This window comes from Quercus robur, chromosome 12 (assembly GCF_932294415.1).
Source record: "Quercus robur chromosome 12, dhQueRobu3.1, whole genome shotgun sequence".
Taxonomy (NCBI): Eukaryota; Viridiplantae; Streptophyta; class Magnoliopsida; order Fagales; family Fagaceae; genus Quercus; species Quercus robur.
Genome location: NC_065545.1, coordinates 1,986,614 through 2,012,254, shown reverse-complemented (window position 1 = coordinate 2,012,254; position 25,641 = coordinate 1,986,614). Strand labels below are relative to the sequence as shown.

The 25,641-nt window shown below is 34.2% G+C and overlaps 2 protein-coding genes across 2 annotated transcripts; one reads left to right on the top strand and one right to left on the bottom strand.

Moving 5' to 3' along the window:
* The first annotated feature begins 1,013 nt into the window (after window positions 1-1,013).
* LOC126709615 (probable transcriptional regulatory protein At2g25830) lies at window positions 1,014-5,838 on the top strand. The gene is made up of 7 exons (XM_050409914.1): window positions 1,014-1,272; window positions 1,382-1,557; window positions 1,892-1,953; window positions 2,244-2,400; window positions 2,558-2,835; window positions 4,596-4,716; window positions 5,204-5,838. The coding sequence occupies exons 1-7, from the start codon at window positions 1,164-1,166 to the stop codon at window positions 5,294-5,296; spliced, it is 996 nt and encodes a 331-aa protein (XP_050265871.1). The 5' UTR covers window positions 1,014-1,163; the 3' UTR covers window positions 5,297-5,838.
* Window positions 5,839-6,594: 756 nt separating this feature from the next.
* On the bottom strand, window positions 6,595-11,614 carry LOC126710052 (carotenoid cleavage dioxygenase 8 homolog B, chloroplastic). The gene is made up of 6 exons (XM_050410429.1): window positions 11,184-11,614; window positions 8,982-9,725; window positions 8,414-8,607; window positions 7,665-7,854; window positions 7,418-7,520; window positions 6,595-7,067 (listed from the first exon to the last, which is right to left on the bottom strand). Exons 1-6 carry the CDS (start codon window positions 11,493-11,495, stop codon window positions 6,922-6,924), a joined length of 1,689 nt encoding a protein of 562 aa, XP_050266386.1. The 5' UTR covers window positions 11,496-11,614; the 3' UTR covers window positions 6,595-6,921.
* Between the last annotated feature and the right edge of the window lie 14,027 nt (window positions 11,615-25,641).

Sequence of the window (25,641 nt, the reverse complement as noted above, 5' to 3'; positions counted from 1 at the left end):
AAAAAAAAAACTTTTGGTAAAATTTAGGGACCAAAATAATATCTTATCATTTATTTTATAAGTAACTTTTTTATATTTTAAAATATACGAACATTATATATACAAGTCAACAACAATAAGTTCACAATATGTAGATATTCATTTTGAGCAGTTACCATTAGATTCACTAGTTTAAAACCTCATGTATATGCATCAGCACGAGCACCACACACACACACACACTTATCATATACTTATATAAGTTTATAACTAATAAGTAACAGGCTATTCATAGCATTATATAAAAAGTTAATAAATTTGAATTATTTTTAGCTAGACAAACAAATGGCATTGGAAAGCTGAATTTGCTAATTTTATATGTAGAATTATATACATGATTGAGTTTTTTATAGTTCATTTATATTGGACTCTTCATATTTTGCATTGAATTAACTTGGCATAAAAAAAAAAAAAATTAAATGGGACATATGGAACAAAATTAGACTTCAATTAAAAATCTAATTAGATTTTCTCTCAAATTTAGCTTTATAAACTTTGTAAAATTTTAATATGCTTATTTGTAAATGTATCTCATATGTGTGCATGAGGTTATAAGTTAGTTTAACTAATATAATAAATAGAATATCTCAATAAATGGTTTTAATTAAAAAAATTTTTAACCAACATTTTTCTTAACAGATTGGTTTTTGTTTTTTTGAAAATTGCAAGATTTAGGTATAATATTTAAATTTTGTTCCTTAGGTTCCCATTTTAAAATTCTACAATTAATATGACTTTTTACTCATAAGATGAAAATGTATTTTTTAGTTAAGTAACTACATGACTAAATTTTAAGAGGAAAACTTAATGAAACACCTAAAGTACTATACATCAATTTTGTTCTTTTAGAAAATAAGGTAACTATTTTTGGGACACATTTAGCATAAAAATTACTAAAAATTATATTTTTGCTAGCAAAAACTACAAGATACCAAATAGAAAAGACTCATTTTGACAAAATGATGGACTAAATTGACAAAGAATAAAAAGCAAAAAGTGTACCATAGAGAGATTACGGGACACATCCATGGACTCCATGTAGTGATAATTTTCAAATCTCCAATTAGTGAAGAAGAAGGCACTTACTTAGCACACACTAATAAAAAACAAACAACAAAAGAGAAATGGGTTCGTTGTCTTCGTCGTCAATGAGAGCATTTGGATCAATTCTTCACAGATTCTCTAATGGGTTTTCCTCCAAATACCCCATTCCCATTTCCTTTGCTGTCAAAAGTAATACTTTCTCAGTTCGCTCATTCTCACTTTTTTGTTTTGATAATCTTTGTGGGGAACTCATATCATATCACCTTATACATCTATAATTATTTATCTTATGATTCAGGAAACTGTTTGCTAGGCAGAAAGTTATCATCTTTATCAGCAATATCAACGTATACCTCGTTGTCTTTGTATGAAAACAAGTGCATTGATAATAATAATGTTCTTCAATTGAGAAAGTTATGGACTTTCTCTCCTCTCTGTATGGGCAGGCGTTCCAGCAAAATTGCTGGCAGAAAGGTTCTCTCTCTCTCTCAGTTTTTTTTTTGGTCGTGAATTATTAGTTTGGGGACTGATTATAATGGTGTTTTGCTTGTTTGTGCTCACTGACTCAATGGCCTGTTCGGTAAAGTTATGTCTGTGATTTGCAATTTATGTGTTTGATGAAATGCCTAATAGAAGTTAGGTGTTTTACTTCTATCCTAATATGGGTCTGATTTTTTGGAACCATTTTCTTACTTGAACACCATGTGTTTGATGCAATGTTTGTATCAATCATCATGAGTCTGGAAAAGTTAGGAAGACATTTTTGTGGCCTTCTACTTCAGGTTTCTAAATGTGGCAGTAAATGCAGGGGGCACAAGATGCAAAGAAGGCAAAGCTGTATTCGAGGATCGGGAAGGAAGTCGTATCTGCGTGAGTTGGTTACTCTTTATTTGACTCTTTCTTGGATTGACATGCTGAAACTGCTAAAAAGAAAAAAAATAAATAAATAAACATAAGAAAAGTATATAGAGCACTGCTCTTACCAATTACCAGTACCACAAATTTCTTTAGAGTGGGTTCTGCTTGGTAGTAATTTCTAGTTTTGAGTGATATTAGGATGAAAGTGCCAGGAATTTTTTACCTGCCCTTATGTACTTTAGATGTACATTAAATTATTTATTGATTTTTTATGGGTCATACTGATAATATGCATTGAGCAGTGTTAAGAAAGGGGGTCCAAGTCCTATATCTAATATGACTTTGGCTGCTGTACTTGAGAAAGCCAAGGAGCTTGATGTACCAAAGGAAATTCTGGACCGCAACATCAAGAGAGCGTCTGAGAAGGGACAAGAGGCTTACATTGAGAAAATCTATGAGGTTGGTGTGTGTATATATAATTATTTTATGTTGGGGATACTATGATTTTTAACTATTGAGGGTAAGTTTGGTTTGGATTTTTCTCTATTATTTTACCTTATGTTGATACATTGGGAGGTGTTTAAGCTCTTACAAAGATCAAATTTATTATTTTCAGGTATATGGTTATGGTGGAGCTAGTATGGTAGTTGAGGTATCAACTGATAAGATTAATCGCTCTGTGGCAAAAATTAGAGAGGTAGTGAAGGACTATGGGGGAAAGATGGCAGATTCAGGATCTGTAATGTTCAAGTTCAGACGTGTCCGGGTCGTAAACGTAAAGGTCACAGATGTTGACAAAGATCAGCTTCTTGTCATTGCATTAGATGCTGGTGCTGAGGATGTTATTGAACCTCCAGTGTATGAAGATGAAACTGAAGAAGATAGGTTGGAAAGGTAATATTCCACTTTTTCTCTGTAGAGATTATGTTTCTAATCTTACTTTTCATGCCTAAAACTCTATTTTTTGTGACCTTGTTGTCAATATAAAACTCTGCTAGATGCGCTGACAGTCTTTTTCTTCAATTACTTTTTTTTTTTTAATGTTCTAATGGTAGAGGGAAGGGTATTAGATTCTGACAAGAGTAGAGCATTAGAGTTGGCATGTGCAAAAAAGTTAGATTAGACAGAAATACCTCTTATGAGCATTATTAATCGAAAGGCTAAGGGATTTTCAAAAATAAGATTATACATGGAAACTTGTTATACTTGTGCATGTATCACAACATCAACACTGATCATCTTTAATTAAAGAGAAGGTAAGTGATTTATTCCATTGAGGTTTTACCTGGAGTATTAAAGATTAACAGGGTGTTAATGAATCAATTTGTAATTGTTAGTATAAAATAATTATTTGTGCGAATTTTTTTTTTTGAATGGAAGATAGAATTATTTGTGAATTAGGCCAACCTCCATAGGGATTTTTGGAAATGTTAGGGACCACGACCTATTTTTAGAAATGATACTATAGCACTGAGCCTACTAGTTTTACTTTCTATTTCCCTGATTTTCCTTATCATCTGACCTGCCTGATTAATAACCATTATTTAAGGTTACTATGGATGGAAATTTAATGTTAGAAAGGATATTTTGTCACTGTTTGTAATGACATGAGTGTTCATAAGGATATTTTTGTTATATGGCCACTGAGCTTTAGCTCAAATGACATTTCCTCCCCTTGTTAGAGTAGGATCGGATGAGGTTGTAGGTTCAATATCCATTGAGTGCATTTGTAATTACCAATGAAAAAAAAAATGTATTTGTTCTATAAATTACAAACAGGTGTAAACTGTCCTTGAAAATAGGAAGTAAATCCTAATATTTCCCTAAACCTTGATGGAGGTTAGTGTAATTTAAATTTTTGAGTGGACCTTCTTGTAAAAAATACGCAACTTGGTTTACCAATATAATGAAATCTCTCATCATTTCTCTAAATCAACTAAAAGCTTAGTTTTTCAGTTTCCACAAGTTTGTCTTCTATATCTCACATATGTTTCGTTACTTTCAATGGAAATGATAACTAGCTAGTGTTATTGGATGGGTTGGCACAACTGTGATCTTTCGATTGGCATGCTATGCTATCTTAAGCATCTTGAATATCTGAAGAATGAGACATTGGCTACCTTTCTGTTTTTTGAGAAGGGGAATTTTAAAAATTAATCATGTTAGCTGGAGAAAGTATTGAATTTCTTGTGCTGTGAGCTTTACCCTGAGTTTGAAGCCCAGAATCTTTCTATGCTTGATGGAAGTGTGTATTTGGTGTTGGAAGGGGCATGTCTGCTTGCGGGGTGGTGATTTTAGTGAAATTAACTTATGCATATTCTTTTTCTTAGCTGTTGATATTAGGTTTATTTGCAGTATTACCACCCTATATTCTCTTATTCAATTTTCAACTTTTGCATATTTGCTTGATTTCTGACTGTTGTGATAGTATTTACGTTGGTAATATAAGTATTGTATTCAGTTTTTTATTAGTAAGTTTCACGTACACCTAGTGGGTTTTGAACCTACGACCTCACTCTCCACCTTAAGATTTGTAAGGGAAGGATATTCTGATCACATTAGAGTGTACTGGCAATATATACATTTTTTTTCCTCATTATAAACTATACAACTTTCTCTATGAAGTTCTAATACTTTGTTGCTTTTTCTTGAAGCCAATATAAAATTGTAAGTTCATCAGATAACTATACAGCAATATTGTCAAAACTACGTGAGGAAGGAATAAAGTTTGAGCCTGATAATGGTTCTGAGCTGCTTCCATTAACCGCTATAGAGGTATGTCTCTCTTGTACCCTATGGTTTTGTTGAAACTTTGTATAGTACAAAATCTTTGTCCTCAACAGCAAAGGCCATAATTTCTTAGTTTGGCCTTTTTCCAGAGAATAGGCTACCACTGAATATTTTGTTGTGCGTTTGGATGGGTGTTTTTTTTGGTTGAAAATTTTATTCGCTTATTTGTTGAAAGTTGGCAATAGCGCAGTTGTAGCTCTAAAAAGCTGTAACTAAGCAATATAAGTCAAAAACTAATCCAAAGATTCCAAACTCACGGTTGTCATTTGGATTCCCCCCTCGTCTTTCTTTCCAATATTTCATTCTCCATTTGCTATGTGCTAAGCCTCTTGGTTCAAACACCATCTTTATAATGTGGTGAATCAATTTGTTGCTTTGTTTTTTGGTTTGTAATGACTCCTTCAATGATCTCCTATAATTTTCCTATTTCACATGTTTAAAGTAATGACTACAATAAGTTGTTGGGTTTTAGGTAGATGACGAGGCTATGGACTTGAACAAGGAACTTATGAGCAAGTTACTTGAACTTGATGATGTTGATGCCGTTTATACAGACCAGCTGTGATTATATTTTACATCTCTAGTTGCCATCTCAACCATGGAGATTTTTTTGCTGTTGGACAATAGTTGGTACATCTGGTTCGTGTATAAAAGTACAGTTATTGGCTGGTCTTCTTACTTGATGGATAAAGATACCTTGCTCATATGAGCAGGTCCTTGTTTTGGGGCATTGCTGTGGATGGCAGGGGATGGTTGGGGAGACGAGCTTGATGCTTTGCTGCTTATATTATGCTTTTACAAGGAGAGAATTTCTGTGACAGCTTGGTTATTAGTTATTACTTCTGGAAGAACAGTGAATACTAAAAATACTATTTCTTTTTTGGTAGGTAAAGTATTTATTTGTTTCTGAAGGATAAATCATAAAATTCATTTCCTCCAATAAAAGTACAAGGATTAATTCTTAATGTCCATTGGCCAAGTGGTTCAACGCTTTAGATAGGATCCTCTTAAGCAACAAATTGTGTTGTCCATGCCAATAGGACTTTGTAGTTTTATCTGTACTAATTGTTGCCAAAGTTTATAATGCAATGTAAAATTTCACAACTATGATTGAAGTGGGTTCTGTGCTATATGCAGAAGTCAGGGCTCTTAAATACCTACTTTCCTAGGTAATGCATCCACATATTTCTAGAATAAAATCGAGTTTGCAGCCGAAAATTGAACTGAGTTCCATAACTTTTTGCATTGAGAATATAATTTTTTTAGAACTGAGAGTCCTTTTCCCTCCAAATCAGTCAGAGGTCCTTCCCTTCTAGTGTTACATATAAAATAAAAATAAAAATATTGCTCACCTTAGAATTCCCATCAACCACATTTGGTAATTTAATTAACCTGTTCATGATCTTCAATTGACAGAATGGGTCCACATTAACAAGTAATGGTGTACGTTTTAGGTGAATTCATTGCATATATGAAGTAAACTATATGTATGTGTTCTAAGAAACCATTTGGCCTTTGCTAAGAATTTGGCTGGTAGCAAACAGTTTTAGGGTCTGTTTAGATTGAGCTTATTTTTGCTAAAACTGAAAACTGAAACTGAAAACACTATAGTAAAATAATTTTTAAATGTGTGAATAGTGTCGTGGGACCCATTTTTAATGAAAAAGTTGTTGAAAAGTGGAATTTGTGGGTCCGTGAACAGTGCACGAGTGCACTGTTCACCATGAAAAAGTCAACTTTTACTGTTACTGTTCATGAACAGTAGTCGCATTACTCCCTGAAACGTATGAAAAAAAAAAAAAAAAAAGCCAGAAAACGCAAACTTGTAAATGCAGACGCCCAATCCAAATGAATACTTAGTAATTTACACAATTTTGAAACGCAAAGTAAGATTTCATTCTACAAACAAAATAAGATTTACATAAACAAATATCATGAGAAATAGAAGCCCTGATCTTGCACACTTCTTAATACTATTGTAAGCACACCAACTGACCTAGTAACCACTATATAAACATACAGCCTAAAAAAAAAAAAACTCACTATATGAATATAATATCAAGACTTATATCTGTGTACATTGCATATCCATGAGCATGGAGATGCATTTGGATCAGTTTGAATGGGAGCATCATTTTTATTATGACTAAGGGTAAGGGATGCATGATACTTGTAATTAATTAACCATTTTCACTTCTTTGGAACCCAACAACCGTGCAAGCCGTATGGAAGACCATATGGGAATTTTGCTCTGGCAATCTCTTTGAAGCTGGATCCATCCAATAATAATGCATATCCCTCTCCATTTTTCTGACTAATCATTGAGATTACAACACCTGCAATTACATTACAACGTTATTAATTAGGATTTAATTTTTTCATTGTCCTCAAATTTGATATTAGGATTATTGAAAAAGATTTTCTTTAAAGTAAGTGGTTGAAAATTTCGCAAACAAAACTTAAGAATTCACGTGACATTTACAAGTGCAGGAAGACAATGCCAAACTCATGCCCTTTTATTTTCTGGACATAACAAGGTTACACATTTTTTGAGTTCTGATACCAAATATACGAATATATTCCTGGAATTCGGAACAAAAATGGAAAGGAATCAAGGACTTGATCTTGATTAAAACGTTAATGTTGAGTAGAACATAATAAACAACAAGAAACAATATAGACTTACCGTCGTCTTCCTCTGTTGCCCCTGGCCTAGGCACAAAGAATGGTTCAGAGGGCACAGCACCCTCCTCGTACCAATTCTTAGCCTTCTTTCCAAAGAAATCAAGCTGCAACATATTTCAAATCGTATTATTATTAACCCATATGCCCATATGGACCATATCTAAAATACACATAGCATAGCCATACAAAATATTAACTTGTTGTAGGTGTTTGATATGTAGGGAAGTGTAAATTAATAATAAGTTTACCTTGGTGAGGGTGTTGGGGAAGTTGCATGGGCGATGGGCTCCGCAAGCATAAGCATATCTGTATTTTTTGCCTAGATATTTTGGGTTGATGCTACACATGTCCATGCCTCTCCCATGTTCATTTGGATCCAACGCTGCCTCTAATTTCCCATGTGAACTCCCATCAAAGGGTATAATGAACCGTCCAACCCTGTCACATATATATTCACCAATATAGTCGCATTCACTTTCAGGATTTAAAAAAGCCAAGATGTTGTTGGTCACGTCATGGAAGGGTTTAAAATTTTGAATATGCATGTCATTTGATCATAATACTTCATCTATTGCACGGTCATGATTAATGCTCTGTCATGACAGATATCACCCTTTAAAGGCCTCGCATGATTGGCCAACAGTAAATCAACCAAATAAAAATTTTGTGAAGGTCAACAATTTTGTCTTGTAAAAGCCATGCATGCAAATTGACGTATACTAGGTATGCTTAGGTACCACCTACACGTATCTTTGCTACATGAGGCACCGGCGGGCTTGGATAAGAGTACTGCTACTGCCTTTAGATTGTGAGGGTGCTTCTTTTTTTCTTTCTAAAATTTTCAATTATTATTTTTCAAATTGACGCTCCATGACCATGAGGAACTTTAACTAAAAGGCTAAGCAAGATAAAGGGTATAGAAAAGTGTATATTCTAGATGTATAACACCATTGCTATAGGGATTTCATTGCAAATATATATATGAAATGATATATACCTAGCATCTGGTAAGACATCTTCCCCGTTGAATGATCGGAGATTTTGCAACCTGAGCTTCTCCAGAATCGCTGCATCAGCATTGTGTTCACAACAATCTGCAATTATCGCTGTCACCCTCCCATCTTCATCCTCATCTTCATACGCATTAATGAAGTGGAATGTTACATATAATGGCACTTCCACGCTAGCAACCTTCAAAATTTAGTGAAATTTAGAACCTTTTTTTCAATGAGTAAAGTTAAAACAAAATATTACAAGATGCTCATATATAATATATAACATCATAAGAAAATTGTTATTTCACACTTTAGATATACACTCCGGACAATAATATTCACATTTTTAACAGTAAGTGTCCATAATTTTTACGAATGTTTACACGATGTAAAAGAGTGTGGATACGATTAGATTTGAAACCATAAAACCCCTTATATATATGTATGATTATTTAATATTTTATATTATTTCTTAATTCTATAGAAGAAATTTGAGTTCGAATCCGCAGGTGTTCTAAGAAAAAAAGAAAAAAAGAAATCTACTATAATGGAAGAGAGAAGTGAACTTACAATTTTGCCACTAGCTTTACACACGACATGCATAAACGCTTTAGAATCAGGGTGCCATTCGAACTTGTATAGTGGAGTGGGCTCGGCCTTGAGCAAATTTCGGGCACAATACCTTAGTGGCATCTCAGGCACAATAACATAGTGCTCAGTCACCGGGAAAGAGTGAACCCACCCTGCTGCCGGACCGCCACGGCAATCCACCCGCCCGATCACCTTCCGCTCATTAGTCCCCGGCTCCATCCTCACCACCAAGTACCCCGGAATCACCAAATCAGGTAACAAAGTCAAGAATTCTGTGTCAGTCACAATAGGGTGTGCTGAGTGAATTAGACCACCTAATGTGTCACTGTACTCAAATTTCCCCAATGTGTCCAATGTGTCCGGGTCTATGACTATTGACCCTTTTTGTGTCTCCGTTAGACAAACCACACGACCATCACCGAGTTTGACAACCCCAGTGTTTGCATTATCGGTTAGTGATGCACCTGAGAATAAATTTGCAAGCTCACCAACATAGGAAAGGAAATTGTCAGGTTTAGGAACCTCAGAGAATTCACGGTAACATAATTTTTTGTTCTTCTTTGCAGCCTTATAGGCCTCTGACTCAATTTGGCGATGGCCGGCGATTAATCGACCGTTTTCAAAGTAGAGCTTGACTAGAGTGGCGTAGCCATCAAATAGGTGGCGGAAGTTGTAGTCCCCTATGTGCCACAAGCCTGGACCATTTCTTAGGTACGTTCCACTCTGCATGAAATTAATTAAATTGAGGTTATTCATTAGTTAATCCAAATAGCTAAAAGCCTAAAACATAGGATGTCTACTATTTTGGTATTTTTACTTGTTCCCACTTCTGGCCTATTTATAATATTTATATAAGTAAGACCCTCTTATGAAAAATAATTTGGAATGAGACTAATATAATATACGTCATCCTCTTGAGATCTCCATTATGTATGAAAAGAAAGGGACAATGGGCACGATGCACAATTCTATTTTGTCGATATTATATGGCATTATTAAATATAATGGATATGCTTGATATCTCCTCCTCCTTTTTATGCTTACTATATGATGAGGAAGGTACAATCCAATCATCGATTTGATTTTTGTAATCTAATGTTATAACTTAATGCTCGTTGTTTTGTTTTAGTAATCATCTGTCTGTTTTGGATTAGCTGTTTAAAAATGATGATTTTAAATCATACCTTTAGGACTAAATGTGCATTTGGGTTAGGATTAAAAATTAAAATTATTTCACCATTCAATTTATTTTTGCTACTATTTATGGGTCCTATTGTACTTTTTGGCACTAGTTATGGATATCACTGTACTATTTCAACTAACTTTTACTTTTATTTACAGTACTTTCAGTAATAATTTTTCAGTTACAGCAAAATAAACGGTATCCAAATACATTCTAAAAGTTTGGTAAAATCCGTGAAAAGTTTTGTTTATGTGATTCTTGTTTCGATGCATATAACCAAAAAAAAAAAAAAAAAAAGGATAAATTGCAGCCTTAACTTTTTTTTTTTTTTTTATTCAAAATCATAGGGTCCATTTGGTAATATTGTTCTAATAACGTTGTTTAAATATTGTGAAAATACGTGTGAGTGAAAAAATATTATAAAAATACGTGTTGTGTTGTTTAAACAACAACTTTTACAAATCAAATCCGTTCGGCAACTACAAATCTATTACAAATCCGAATTGTGCATACTTGACATTCAATTAGAGTGCCACCTGATTGAACCAAAAAATGTAGTTTTTTTTTTTTTTTTTTTTTTCATTAATACTTACTGTAATATTAAAGTTGTAGTTCTGCACATAGATCAGCATAAAAATAGTTATTGACACCAAAAGAATGAACATAATTAGTTGAAAGTTGAAACACCATGCATAGCCTATTGACATCATGTCATGGCAAGTTTCATGCTGTGTAGAATTGTCGTATATGGAAGGAAATAGGTTTTAAAAAAAAGAAAACACGCACCACTGATATTGGGTACGGTTGTGAAATCAAAATAGGCCATGACATGACAGAAATGTTCAGATCGTATCTTAGCTAGCAAGAAGAATTACCCATGAGGAGAATAATAGAATATGAGGTCTTTTCTATTTTAATACACTACATGCAAATGTTATTATGATTATAAAGAAACTTTTCAAAAAAAAAAAAAAAAAAAAATTATAGTGGACACATACCAACCACAATGGTATTTCTCCTTCTACAGCCAGCTCTCCTTCCCATCTTTCCTGTCTCACACTTGTCCATGCAACATGATTCCAGTTGCCATGATCACTTTGTTTTTCCCTTGATGATGGAGGAGCAACGTCTATTTCCGGCAACCGATGAGTTAAAACACTCATGACCCTCAAGTCTCGAACATTGCGCTTCCTAGTAAAGTTGCTACTCCTAAAGGAAAACCCATCTAATACACAACCTGACTTATCTGAAATCTCCACTGTGGCTGGACAAATGGAGTTTCCGATTGCCAGATATCTCATGGAAGCCATGAGTTAAAACTTAAAAGAGTGTTGGAAGATTTTTAAAGGGTTTTTGTTCTGTGGTTGATATCTAGGACAAGTTAAAGGAGAGTGAAGTTAGTGGTATATTTATAGGATGGCTTGAAGCCAAAAGTTTTTTTTTTTTTGGTAATCCAAGCCAAAAGTTTATGGAGTTAGTAACTATGCTCGATCACGTTGGAATCTTGATTGGTAGAATGCCTTTCTACTAGCGGACGCAGGCTCTATACGTCATTATTGTTTCATAAAATATTAAGTCAAAGGCAAAATATTAAGGAAGAAATGGAAGGAACTCAACTATTGGAATAATAGAATTACATGCGTGCATCAAACTCACACGCTCGGTGAAATCGACCCTCCGATTGATTTTCATGAATTGGGTTGGGTTGGAATTTTATTTTGGGTCTTGGTTTGGATTGGGTTCACGTTGATATATATATATATATATATATATATTAATTACTTTAATTTATTTTTAGTATTTTAAGTATGGCTATCCATTGGAACTTGACCCACTTGACACAGCCATCCAGGCCAACCTGAAAACCAGCCTACTTGACGTTGGTGATGGTTGGCAATGGGTCTTTGCCTCTAACAATCAAGATCGGTGTGTCGATTGGTGCAGGGACGGAGCCAGAGTTTTGAGTTAAGGGGGGCGGCTTTATTGTTAGTTGTGTGCAGCGATTTCAACTTTTGACTCTGTTACTATTTAGTTACTGAGATTTTTTTTTTTTTTTTTTTTTTTTTTTTGTCGGTAAGAACAAAATTATTTTTGTTTAGAAATTTTTAAATGATAGGGATGTTTATTTTAAATAAAATTGGTTAATTGAACTTAATTATTTTTAAGTTTTACTATTGGTGATTTTTGTTGTTGAGCTATTTTTTTGGGGCTTGTATATTTTGTTTTAGATTTATAAATTTTTTTATAGTCACTAAAATGAGGAAAATACTAGTGCTACAAAATTTTTTTTTTTAATTATAAATTATTGATGTAATAAGTGGTTATTAGTAAGTAAAAAAATGATGTGAGTTATGGGTTTATGTGCGAACCAATACAAATTTGCTACCAAAACAGTTTGTAAAAATGTTGTAAAAAAGTATGTAAGTATAGCATTACTCTTAAAAAAATCAATGATATTGTTTAAGGGAAAAAAGAGTAATTTTATAGAACAAAATTGCTAAAATTAGTACACACACTCATATATAATAATAATAATAATAATAATTTAAAAAAAAATTTAGGGGGGGCCATTGCCCCCCCCGGTCCAAAGCTAGCTACGTCCCTGGATTGGTGGCTCTTCTTATGAAAATTCAATTCCAACCGACTTAGTTGATCTATACATTGGAATCTCGTTGTTTTCTGCTAGTACGAGATGTTCTCCAGTCATTTGTTGTTAGATTTGCCCAGACCTCAATGAGATTCAGCGAGATATCATTGAGATTTGGCTAGATCTCAACAGATCCGTAGAAATCTTGTCTAGATTTGGTCAGATCTTGTCGTGTTCTTGCCAGATCCAGCCATATTTTGACTAGATCTGGCATATTTCAGCTAGTTCCTACCAAATTTCGGCCAAATCTGGCGAGTTTCAGCTAGAGCCCTCTTCGCTGACTCTGACTGAGGACCGACTGACTTTAGGAGTGGCAATTTGTGTTTGTGGGTTGAGTTCGTGTCATGTCGAGCCATGAGTATTTGGCTATATAGGCTGACTTGAACCTGACCTGTTGTGTCAGGAATTCTCAACCCGAACAAGACTTATTTATTAAATAGGTTGACCTGACCTGACCCGACATGTTTAACTTGTTTAATTAACAAGTCATGTAAAAGTCAATACAAATGACTCATTTAATAATCTGTTTGATTAATAGGTCATACCTAACCTATATAATTTTCATCAATTCCCATATATCTAAAATTAAAATACAATTACAACCATAAATTAAGCAATAATATAAAAATAACTAATAACTTTATAAGCTAAACAGGTCAAACTGGTTAGACAGGTTTTCATATTGAACATGAATATGATCTGTTTATTAAATGGGTTAGCCATGTCAACCTAAATATGACCCGAACCTGTTTAGCTTCAACACATGACCTGTTTATAAACGAGTCAGTCGTGTTGGGTTTGTGGGTCGTGTCAGATTTTGCCACCTCTAATCGACTTCAATCAAGGACCGACCCTTCTGAATTGACTCCTCTTACTAGTCGGTGATAGGTTTAGATCTTGGAGAACCACGGTCGGGTCGGTTTTGGGTTGGGCACAAACCCAACTTGGACCGGCTCGTGAATAACCCTAATTTTAAGAATTATTTTTGATAAATTTGGAAATTTGCAATATAATTTAGGCATATTATGTAAATTTTAATAATTTATTAAAAAAGTAAATAAATGATTAATGAGAGTTTATATTTTTTTATAGGGCATGAAACATGTAAGCATAACCTACCTACCCAACTTGGCTCATGTGGGTTGGGTTGAAAAAACTCTTCAACATGACCCATGCACACTTTTAAATAAAATATACAGCTCCATATACAAACATAACCATAATAAAAAGCTATTAATAATTACTGTAAGGACACAACTTGATCCACGGCCCAAAAGAGACTTGGACAATGGCCCAATAAGCCCACAACAATAGATTTGTTAGAGAGTAGGTTGGATATTGAACGTTCGATGAGATAAATGTTAATCACAATGGAATAGAGAGCAAACAAAATGATTAAGACATGCAAATTTGAAAGGAAAAACACTCATCGGTCAAGCTCGAGGAAGGTATATTTTGAGATATATATATATATATATATATATGTGGGTGTGTGTGTTTCTTTCTGACTTATACAAATGTTTAAGTTCTAGGTTACCAAGTTCTTTTTTCTTCCTCTTTGTCATTGTCATTGACAGTAAGGAATCCAAAGGATGAGGAACTTTGCTGCATGTAACAAATCGAGCCCCAAAGGCCCTAGTAAGCTCTCGAAAGGAGTTGATGGAGCCCTCCTCCAATCTATCAAACCATCTCATTGCCACAGGCCCCAAACTGGATGAGAGTACTTTGCACATCAGAGCCTCATTCCTAGAATGAACAACTATTCTCTGGTTAAAATGACTGACATGCTCTACTGAGTTCATCCTACCATTATACATGGTAAACATTGGCTGTGTGAATCGCCGAGGAAGCTTTGCCCTCTCAATCCTCCATGCAAATAGTGATTTTGAGATTTGACATAAAGCCTTGCTCATAGCATCATTTCCTAAGCCCATATAGGTCGGGCTTTTATTCCTTTGCCTATGATGACGCTCTTCATTATAGGAGAAAGACTCGTTGGGAGGGGTCTTTGATCTAGGTCTATAACTGTCATCCTCATCAGACGGAGACCCTGAGCTTGATGGAGACCCCGTCCTTTGCTTTCGACTTCCTACGTAAATGATCTACCTCTAGTTGCAAGTTTTTGGTATCCTCCCCATGAGACACATGGCTCCCGCTTTTAGAATGACTCCTACTGGTATGAGTTGTTTGCACACTAGCTTCACGATCTCTCATTCCCTCAAAATTAAGAAAATGATCTTGACTTCGATCCCACAGATTCCTCTTGGTTTGGCCCTGAACCCACCATGGTTGAACTAATTCAAGTATGTTAAATATTCCTACAGACGCCGTCAATTGTAAGGACATAACTTGATCCACAGCCTAAAAGAGACTTGGACAATGGCCTAATAAGCCCACAATAATAGATTTGTTAGAGAGTGGGTTGGAAATCGAACATTTAATGAGATGAATGTCAATCACTATGGGATAGAGAACAAACAGAATGATTAAGACATGCAAGTTTGAAAGGAAAAACACTCATCGGTCAAGCCTGAGGAGATATATGTGTTTCTTTCTAACTTATACAAATGTTCAAGTTCTGGGTTACCAAGTTCTTTTTTCTCCCTCCCCCCCCCCTTTTAGATATGGTTCTTCCCTTTCCTTTTATATCCAGCCACGGATCATCTTAATCTTACATAGGGCCGGTCCTAGACATTTTGGGACCTAAGGTGAGAACTAAAATGGGACATATTTTATGCTTATGTATTAATTAAATTAATATTTATTTAATATTTTTATATTATAATATATTTCATTTAAAATCTATTTTTCTTGCATTTTGAGATGCAAATTGACTAATTAAATTTTTGTATTCAAGTTCTTCTAACATCTCATTTTCAATCGATAATATAGCTAATCTACTTAATCTTTTTTGGGACATTGTCGATCTTAGATATGATTTTATTAATTTTAATTTTGAAAAACTTCTTTCTGCAGAAGCTACTATAATAGGTATTGTAAGAACCAAATGCAAGACTGCTGGACCTTAGGTCACTTGGGCTCACAATTTATTTGTAGTGGGCTTAAGTATTTCCTACAATGGGTCGTTCTCGGCAGAGAGACTCAAAGTAACACCCAGTTAGTACCCTCTCCTTGACTGTTTTCTCTCAATTTTTCTGAACCCCTTCTTCTCCCAACTTTCTTCTATTTATAGCAAAGGTTAGTGGGGAGATCATGATTACAGTCACCGTTAGTGCTACTGAAGGTCCAGTATTATCTGGTTAAAGTGGTTGTTTAGGTGAAAGGGCGGTGCAGCATTTATGATCTTGGAACTTGGTTCCATTTTCACCGATTATGTTCGGCAACTCACGTTCCCGTGCATATCATGACCTTCCCGGATATGACTCATGCGCTCTACCGGGAAAGATTTACCGGTCAACTCTTGGAACTTTACACCCAAAACTTGTTTTTACTCTAAGGCAGTTTCAAGAGGGGCATAAGGTAACTGGAACTTTCTGCTGGGCCTGCGCCCAAGGCCGGTATGGGCTTGGGCCCGGGGCCTAGATGGGTCTGGGCCCAAGGCCAGTATGGGCTTTGGAAGCTCGGTACCGTACAGGTATTGTTAGTAAAATCCTATAAGCAATGCATGTATTTGGAAATGAATCAATCTTTTTATATAATTTAGTATGTCAATTGGAGTATAATCTTTTATTTGTAAAATTTCTTTTAAAACCTTTAACTCTGAAAATAAATCTAAACCATTAATATCATAATAAACCTCATGTTTGAGAGAAGATTCAAGTTTAAGACAATATTTTTGTAAACTATCATCATCCAGTGATTTCAATTTTGTGAAGTTAAATAGAAAACCAAAAATATCTTCATATATTTGAAAATTTTCAAATCTATTCTCAATTGAACTAATTGCTTTATCTACTATATATAAGAAATAATCAATTCTAAAAGATTCTTCAGTAGAACGTATTGTCTCATTATGAACATTTTCATCAAATTGTTTCTTTCTATGAATTATACATTTCTTTCTAAATTTTGTGTTATATTTTGTTTATTACTAATAACAAATTTATCCATTGATCATTTTTGAGACTCAATTAAATTTCTTCTTCTTCTTTTTTTAAGTTTTTCATATCCAGATGTATATTTTCTAGTAGACATTTCTAATTAAACAATATATTTATAAAGACTAAAATAAAAAATAACTTTCAAGTGTAGAGCAAATGAGAAATAGAACCTGATTTATATAAAAAGTATTGTTGTAATTTCACCGAATAATAACAAGTTTTTAGCAATCTCAACTTGTATAAATAAAGATTTATTCATTATATTACCAATAACTATATATATATATATATATGTGTATGTATATAAACACAAGATAAAAATTAAAAAAAAAAAAATTAAGCACAGCCATAACAAAAACAAGCCTAGCCTGAACAAGAAGATGCTTGCCAAGACCCACCCACAAAAAAAAAAAAAAAAAAAAAAAATCATATTACACCTATAACCCAAAAAAAAAAAAAAAAAAAAAACCTTGAAGGCCCAAACGTGAAATGTCTAGCCACAGCCTAGCCACAATCTTAACAAATCTAAAGTAGAAAGCCAAGCCTTATAAGTTATACCTCAAAATTCAAAAGTCAAAACCCATTCTATAGAATGCCACAAAACGCAGTAGCGAAAAAAAAAAGGCAGTTGGCTTGGCAGAGTTTTCAAATCAGATGCAATCGGATGATTTAGTCATTTAGATTGGAGGAAGCTTGAGCCAGGCAGCCAACAAGGCAGCAACAGTGGAGAGAAAGAATGAGAGAGGCAGAGAGCAAGATTTGAGAGAAAAAAGCAAAGCAAGAATGAGAAAGAGACAGTAAAATTTTTAGGGATTTGTGGTTTTTTATTTGTTTTGATTATTGATTGTTTTGTGGTTAATTTCTTAGTCCGGATTTGTAGTTTATCTTGTTGAATTTTGGTTTGTCTGGAGGATAATGATGTTATTTTTGAGACAATTAATTTTATTTAGACCAAAATTTTTTTTTGTGCTTGATTTTTTTAGATTCATCTGAAACCAATTTTTTTCCCATACTACCCTTTCTTTTCTAAAATTTTGGGGCTCCCCTTCCACTTGGGGGCCTTAGGCAATTGCCTAATTGACCTAGTGGAAGGGCCATCCCTGATCTTACACTTAGAGGGCTGAGATTGTACTCCAAAGACTCCTGTCTCATCTGGAACATGCTAATAAGCTTTACACTGCAATATTAGATATGCCGCCACTGTTCATGGTCATTTCCTCATTAATGCGGCCAAGGGAGTGGTTGTCTTGCATTTAATGCGGAGGGGATGGCTTCTACACCCTTCTTTTTTCATCCCTCTTGTGTTTCATGTCAAGTCTGCTTTCTTTCCTTTTTAATATTTTAATTTCATGCGCCTCATACAACTAGTGCTCGTCCTCGAGGTCCGAGGTGCATCCTCGGGAGTAACCTTGATTGCCTGTTTAAATTAGTTTCAGGATCCTCGTCCTCACAATTAACATAACTATATATTTAATAGTTCCTTATAAAAAAAACAATCATAATATAAACTCATCAATATCTATCATAATGATCAAATTTAATATTTAATAATATTTCATATAAAAGCATAATTATAATAAATTTCTATTAATAATTATCATAATATCAAATTTCGTGTTTATATTATTGTGGGGTCCAATAGTTTATGGGTCCGGCCCACGCGCTTATGGGAAGCCCACCGGTCCTAAACTGAAGGAGGCCAGGGCCCAAGCTCGAAACTAGGAAACATAAAAAGTGGCCCGAAGACACAGCCGAGGACGGTTTCGTCCTCGGCAGGTCCAAAACCTCATGGATAGAAAGGGAACACGAGTAAGCTAGAAAGATCAGAAAATATCCTGGGGGAGTTGTCTTTAATACCCTTCCCTGACATGACACTGCCCCTAACAGAGCCGGGATCTTAGGCTTTATGGATCATCTCCAGTAATTTTGGGATTAGACTGATGGGACATATATCTGTCCTGGAAAGATCGACCCTACACGTGGACGAAGGACAACGAACGTGGGCTAGTATAAAAGAGAATGTTATGTGACCAAAAGGAGGTCCCCCGTCTAGCTTCTTGAGAAAGACTTGATGAAAGAGAATGCCTGGATAATATACGCCGGACACCACATAAAAACCCACCGACGGGTAACCGGGGACAACACCATCGCTCCTCGGACATGATCCGAGGAGCCAAATCCTCCTGGATACAAGATTGAAGGGCCTGAATATCCAGCCCAAAGCTCTTTCTCATATTGGTTCACCTATAGTTCGGCCCGAAATGTCGCCCTGTGATCCAACGCTGGCCTTTCAAGCCCACTCTCTACAAATATTATTGTGAGGGACTTTCCGTGTGCGAGCCCAACATCGTTGTTGGGCCGTTAAAGATTTTGTGTCCTTACAATTATATTATATTATATTATATATATATATATATATATATATATAAAAGAAAGATGTTTCTTTAAAAAAAAATCATATTTTATTAGATATTTTGTTGCATTGCATAGGTTGTTGACTAGTATATATAAAACCGAAGACATTTGTCTTTTTAGTTGCACTCATAATAGTCAGCCACATAAGCTTTTAGGGTCTCATAATTTTACATGTCATTATTCTATTATATATTTTCTAATTAATTTTAAATTTTGTTTAATATTTAAACTCTTTGGTAAAATCTTACTATAGCATATTTTCTTTTAATAGTAGAATATATACTTCCATATGCAAATAGAATAAAAACAAAATATCAATAATTATCATAATTATTAAATATCATATTTAGAATTTTTTTGTGTGTTGCACAAATTGCTGACTAGTAATATATATATATATATATATATAATGAAGATATTTAACTTTTAGTTGACCTCATTGTATTTTGAAACATAAAATTTTGAAGGCTCACAATTTTACATGTCAATATTCTAAAAATATATATACTTTAATTGCTTTTGAATTCTCTATTCTAAATTTAAACTCTCCATTAGAATCTTGCCAAATGATATATTATCAATAAATTGTAGAATAGGTAGTTAGAAAACAATAATAATAAATACCATAATTATCAAATTTCATATTTATACAAAAAAATAAAAAAGGGAAAAAATATCATATTTAGTTAAACATTTCTGTGCAATGCATGAGTTACTGACTAATTTTATATTAAAAATCTAAAAATGTATAACACTCTGTACATGAATCTTTTTGGCTTTGAAATAGAGGGGTACAATGTTCTAAACTTCTTCAATTACATGAGTATCTTTTTCAAACATAAATGACAACCCTTATATTTGTCCATCATGCACCCAACTAAATACATGCAAGAAAATGACCATAAAAGAGACACAAGTTTAAAATACAAGGGGAAATTACTACATAAATAGGAAGTACAAAAAGCATTAACTTTAACATCCATTAATGTTTTATTGTGTGACACCCAAAATTTCTCTATGTTTGTTTCTAGACCCCTTAAAACACAACCCAATAAATCTAATTATTTAGCCAAGTGATTAACTTAGGTAAATTATGCAGATCTAGGTTAACGCATACAAATCATATCATTGACGAGTGCGGAAAATAAAGAACATAACAGTATGATAACCCAGAAAAACCAAACCGGTAAAAAATCTGGGGAGGATTTAACCTAACTATCCTCAAGGTAAAACTGAATCCACTATGAAAGAATTGAAGTTTACACAATAGAGACTTAGACCACTAACATCCTATTGCTACCTCAAGTAGGAAACTTACTATCATAACCACGTGACAGCTCTAAGTCCACGAACTACTTCTTTCTTGGATTTCCAGCAAGTACAAGCACCCCCGCTTGTGTATCTTTAAGCTCTTAATGCAGCAACTGAATTGATCACCAAGTTCTTGACATAATCTTGAATCTTGGAAACCCTAAGTATGTGTGAAGGCAACCACCTCTTGATCTCACAAAAGATTCACACACACAGCATAAGGAGCAACCTAAAACGTGGCTAGGGTTTTTTCTTTTATACTTAAGACAAAACATACAACCCTACACGTTAAACGAGCTTGGGTTGAGTTGGAAAATTTTGCAGAAAAACAATCTGCACGAGCTTCGATCGATCGAGTCTAATTTTCGATCGATTGAGCCAGACAGATTTACACAGTAAATCCTGCAGAACACTCGATTCCAACTTTACATATAAACACACTTTGAGCAAGTCTAAAATAAAGACTAAAACGTTTTGATCATGGTTTGCCAACATTACAAATTGAAGTTCTAATACATTTAAACCTAAAGTCTTAGAACCCAACACTCTAAGGTATTGAAACTTATTTCTTAGAAGAGCTTTAATGAAGATGTCCGCTATTTTATCTTTGGTCCTGCAATATTTGAGTTGAATCTCATCATCTACCACAACCCCTCTAATGAAGTGTCGTTTGATGACAATATGCTTTGTGCAACTATTGTACACAAGATTCTTTGTCATAGTGGTAGATTTTTAATTTGTTACTCAAAATTGGAGTAGTTTCTTCTTTCTTCTCACCAACATCTTCTAAAATTCTCCTTAGCCATATTGATTGTAAAGCAATATTAAAAGGGTAAGAGAAGGGAGAACGAGGTGTGCACACACGAAAAAAAAAAAAAAAAAAATTCTATTTGGGCATAGAATAGAAACAAGCTTGATTACTGACTTAATTAAGTATTAATTGGAACACCAATGGTTGACATTACAACAGTGTTCTTTAGTTGACCTTTCTTGTATGGTTCAAACTCAATCAATGGATGCTCAGCAAAATGCTACCATTAAGTCAAGCAAACTTATGCCTATAATGACCCATAGAAGGTACTGGTACTTGAGCAAAAGTGAAAGCCTTGGCACATGGTTTCCTTTCCCTCCCTTGTCCTGGGCTTAATCTTGTCTCCCTCTAAAATTAAAATAATAATAATAATAATAATAACTACAAATATCATTATTGTGGTTCCCCCACTACCTTCTTTCATTTTTAAAATTCAAATTATTGTGGTTGCCCTTAAAATATGGAGTTATTCATGATTTGATTTGTGACATTTAACTCGTTGGAAAAAAAGGGATTTGGATCCGTGCAATATCACCGGGTGCAATTAACCTCATTTTTTCTCACAATATTTTATATCACACTTACTTTTTAGCTTTCTCTTATTATTTTTATTTAATAAATGAGATTAAAAGTTGTTTTTTTTTTTTTGAACTCTCAATTTTAACCACCCAAAGCTATTGCATTATGTGCTATACCACCTGATCTCAATCTGGAAAAGAGTTACTCGTTAAAAAATAATTGTCAAACTATGTAAGTTCCTATGAATAAAAAATATATTTACTCGATACCTATTACCATTGTTGCACACTCCCAGAGCTGACAAGCGAAAAGAAGCTCAACTTGTTAACATCAGATTTAAGTGATCATTCAACCCCGGCCCTTGCAACGTGCGGTTTTTAGTACAGTCTATAATTAAGGGTTACGTTGACGAGAATGTTAAAGTTGGCCTCAAATTCAACTAGGTGCGGTTGCAAATGTAATAAAATTATCAATCAACTAGATATCGAAGCCTTGGCGTACTTGGCTGAGCTTCACTTGGTTGTTGAGATAAGTTGCAACCATGGTGTATTGTGCTGAAACAACATCGGAGAGAGTAGCAACCCGATGGATTTGAGTTTGGATTGCACTGCCATAGCTCCACCTCACACAGAGAGAGAGAGAGAGAGAGAGAGAGAGAGAGAGAGAGACATTTGATCAATTTGGCCTTGTTGATTTATGGCTTAATTTGTTATTTGTAATTCGATTACCTATTTCTGTTAGTTTTGTTTTTTTAATTCAACAATTACAATAACATATATGGAAGAATCCAAACCTTAATTCTCTGACATTATTTACAAAAAGTAACAGTTGAGTTCAATTGGGACTAATAGATTTAGTTGGCCTTTTAGCTCTGATATTTAGTAATTTTGTAGGAAATACTTCCTTTTGGGATTCGAATCCCCATTTCTATTCTGTCCGTTTGTCAAGAAAGTGTAAAATATGAGTAAGTAATGGCATGTGAAGATTACTGCATCATATTGCTTGAGAAGGTGTATCTATGGTGTGTCAGAGAGATAGGATGGTCTTTTTTCTAATTTTTGTTTCAACAGATGATATTGGCATTTGTCATGTATATTATCATATTCTGTCAAATTAACGAAATTGACTTGAGTTAAGCGCAAGAGTAATAAATGTTACTAATCAAAGCACAACATGGACAATAGACAAATATAATCCATGAAATTAAATGTCCTATCATACCATATGTATAAAATTTTAGCCAAAATCCCACAATATTTTGAGAAGGGAGAAGCAAAATAGAAAAATTCGAATCGGTTTGCTCTAATGTGTCAAAACTCAACAATCGATTTTAATGTGAACAAGGCTAAGGAAACCTACAAAAAAAGAATCCTGGGAAAACTCAATTTAGAAAAATGACAAGAAGAATGTAAAAGAACATTCATGAATGGAATATTAGGCCGTCCAAAGTGGAGCCAATTAAGCAAAGCAGCCTTGTTGGTTGGGAAAAATTCAATTCCAAAGCAAATAATTATGTTTTCCATGAAGAATACAACCATTTTTAATGAATCTGAGTTTAGTTTTCCCACTCAGTTTCCTGGTCCATACCTCTTTCGGAAAGTGGGTGCCCTAGAATAATGCCACTTTATGATTTTATACTGTAATTTTAGGACCGGTGACACGTATTATCGGGGTCCTTATGTTTGCCACCAATTTTTGAGTTCATATAAAACATTTCTAGATTTTAATTTTTCGTCCATATGGAAACAAAAGTGTACCTCTTACCATACTTTGTCATCATAAAATATAGAATTTAATCATTAGATGCTTCGGTAGAAACAAAAGTGTTGCGTAAGGGCTAACGTGGAATTGCCGATTTGTACGTACTCATACTCTGTCAATATTATTTTTAGTTTAAATTTTATATTTATAATAAAAAATTTAATTGCTTAAAAATTCACAAATTTGATAGGAAATAAAAATATAATACTCGGTCTCCTCTGTAAGGAAAACTAAGAAACAGAAGGAAAAAAAAAAAAAAAAAAAAAACCAAAGGTTCAAATTTTCCTCCCACTTGTTGTGATAAATATATAAATGTTGTAAGATTCTAATGGAATGTATAAATATATGATGTTTTATAGGAAGGAAAATGCTAAATATGCTATGAGTTTTACAAAATCACATCTACAAATTGACATGACAATATATGTGATTAATGAATTTTAAAAGGAAAATGCTCAACTTTTGACAAATTTTACTATATAAAACTTGTGAATTGATGTGATAATTAATTTAATTGGTGAACTGCAACTATCTAATAAATGAATATATGAATTGTTTGTTGGTGATTATTGACATATCAGTTTGTAAGTTTTATGTTATAAAATTTGTATTATCCATGTAGTAACATTAGAAGATGTCAACAAAAAGTCAAAGGTTTTATTTTATATTATATATATAATATTCCTGATAATTCCATTTTAGTTGCGGAGAAAATGAAGAATGAAGAAGATATTTCTCAATTCACAAAAAATAAAAAGAAGACTGTTTCTGAAAAAGTTAGCTCGAGCAAAAGCAAGAGCGAAATGATCAATTGAGCAAAATCACAATTGAAGTAGATGCGAAGTTTTGTCCGAGATTTTTCTACAGGTTTATTATTGGATAGTTCGCCCAAGTAAAATGCAGTTCACTTGAGTGAGATTATGGACTGAATAATAGAATTATGTTGAAAAAACGAGCCTAAGGGTCCTCTGTGTACTTGGTGCTAGTAACCATTTCAACAAAGTTTTAAGAATTATAAGGGCTTGTTTGGTTTAGACATGACTCGGTTTTCATAACTAAGTATTCATAACTCATAACTCAAACTCAAAACCCATAACTCATAACTCAAAGCCCACTATCACTCAAAAACTCCAAAATTTTTGTTTGTTAACAAAACCCAGTCATATATCTCAACTTTTAAGTCCACCTTTTGCCAAAATGGTGGAGCTCGTCGATCAGTCTTTTTCAACTGTCTTCTTCCCTTACCCGCTTGACTTTACATGAAGAACATGAAATCCACACCCAAACCCAGTTTCATCACCACCACCAACGACAAACCCAGATTCCACTACCATCAACACCACCAACAGCCACACAAAAAATCCAAAAGAATGCATAGGAAACCCACAACCACAACCAAAAATCCAAACCCACCAACAGCCCTCAACCACAATCACAACCTTCCCAAAAAAATCCAAACGAATGTACAAACAACCTCCACCATTGCCCAAACCTCACCAACCACAACCAAAAATCCAAACCCACCAATACACAAATGCATAGCAAACTTAAACTCAGAATCCTTAGATCGGAGACCTAAATCACGAAATTAGACACAAAGATGAACTAATCTGGCAAAAGGGATGAGAGAGAGAAAAAATGCCTGAGAGAGAAACCGATTTGTAAAGAGAGGAAAGAGAGAGAAAAAACGAAGGCCTGATCTGGGCTGAGCTTGAACTGATCTCACGGTGGCTTGTGTTGCTCATGATGGTGACGATCTGGCAAAAGGGATGAGAGAGAGAAAAAATGCCTGAGAGAGAAACTGATCTGGCAAAGGGAGGAAAGAGAGAGAGAGAGAAAAAACGAAGACTCGATTTGGTGGTTGCTCATGATGGTGACGACTGGTGTGGTGGTGGCAGCTTGTGGAGGAGCATAGAAGGGTTAGTGAGAAG

Coding starts and splice junctions, on each gene's coding strand:
- LOC126710052 (XM_050410429.1), bottom strand. CDS start 11,495: ATGGCTTCCATGAGATATCTGGCAATCGGAAACTCCATTTGTCCAGCC. Junction 8,608..8,981: donor GTAAAGCTAGTGGCAAAATT/GTAAGTTCACTT, acceptor TAAATTTTGAAG/GTTGCTAGCGTGGAAGTGCC. Junction 7,521..7,664: donor TCCCCAACACCCTCACCAAG/GTAAACTTATTA, acceptor AATATGTTGCAG/CTTGATTTCTTTGGAAAGAA.
- LOC126709615 (XM_050409914.1), top strand. CDS start 1,164: ATGGGTTCGTTGTCTTCGTCGTCAATGAGAGCATTTGGATCAATTCTT. Junction 1,273..1,381: donor CATTTCCTTTGCTGTCAAAA/GTAATACTTTCT, acceptor CTTATGATTCAG/GAAACTGTTTGCTAGGCAGA. Junction 2,836..4,595: donor GAAGAAGATAGGTTGGAAAG/GTAATATTCCAC, acceptor TTTTTCTTGAAG/CCAATATAAAATTGTAAGTT.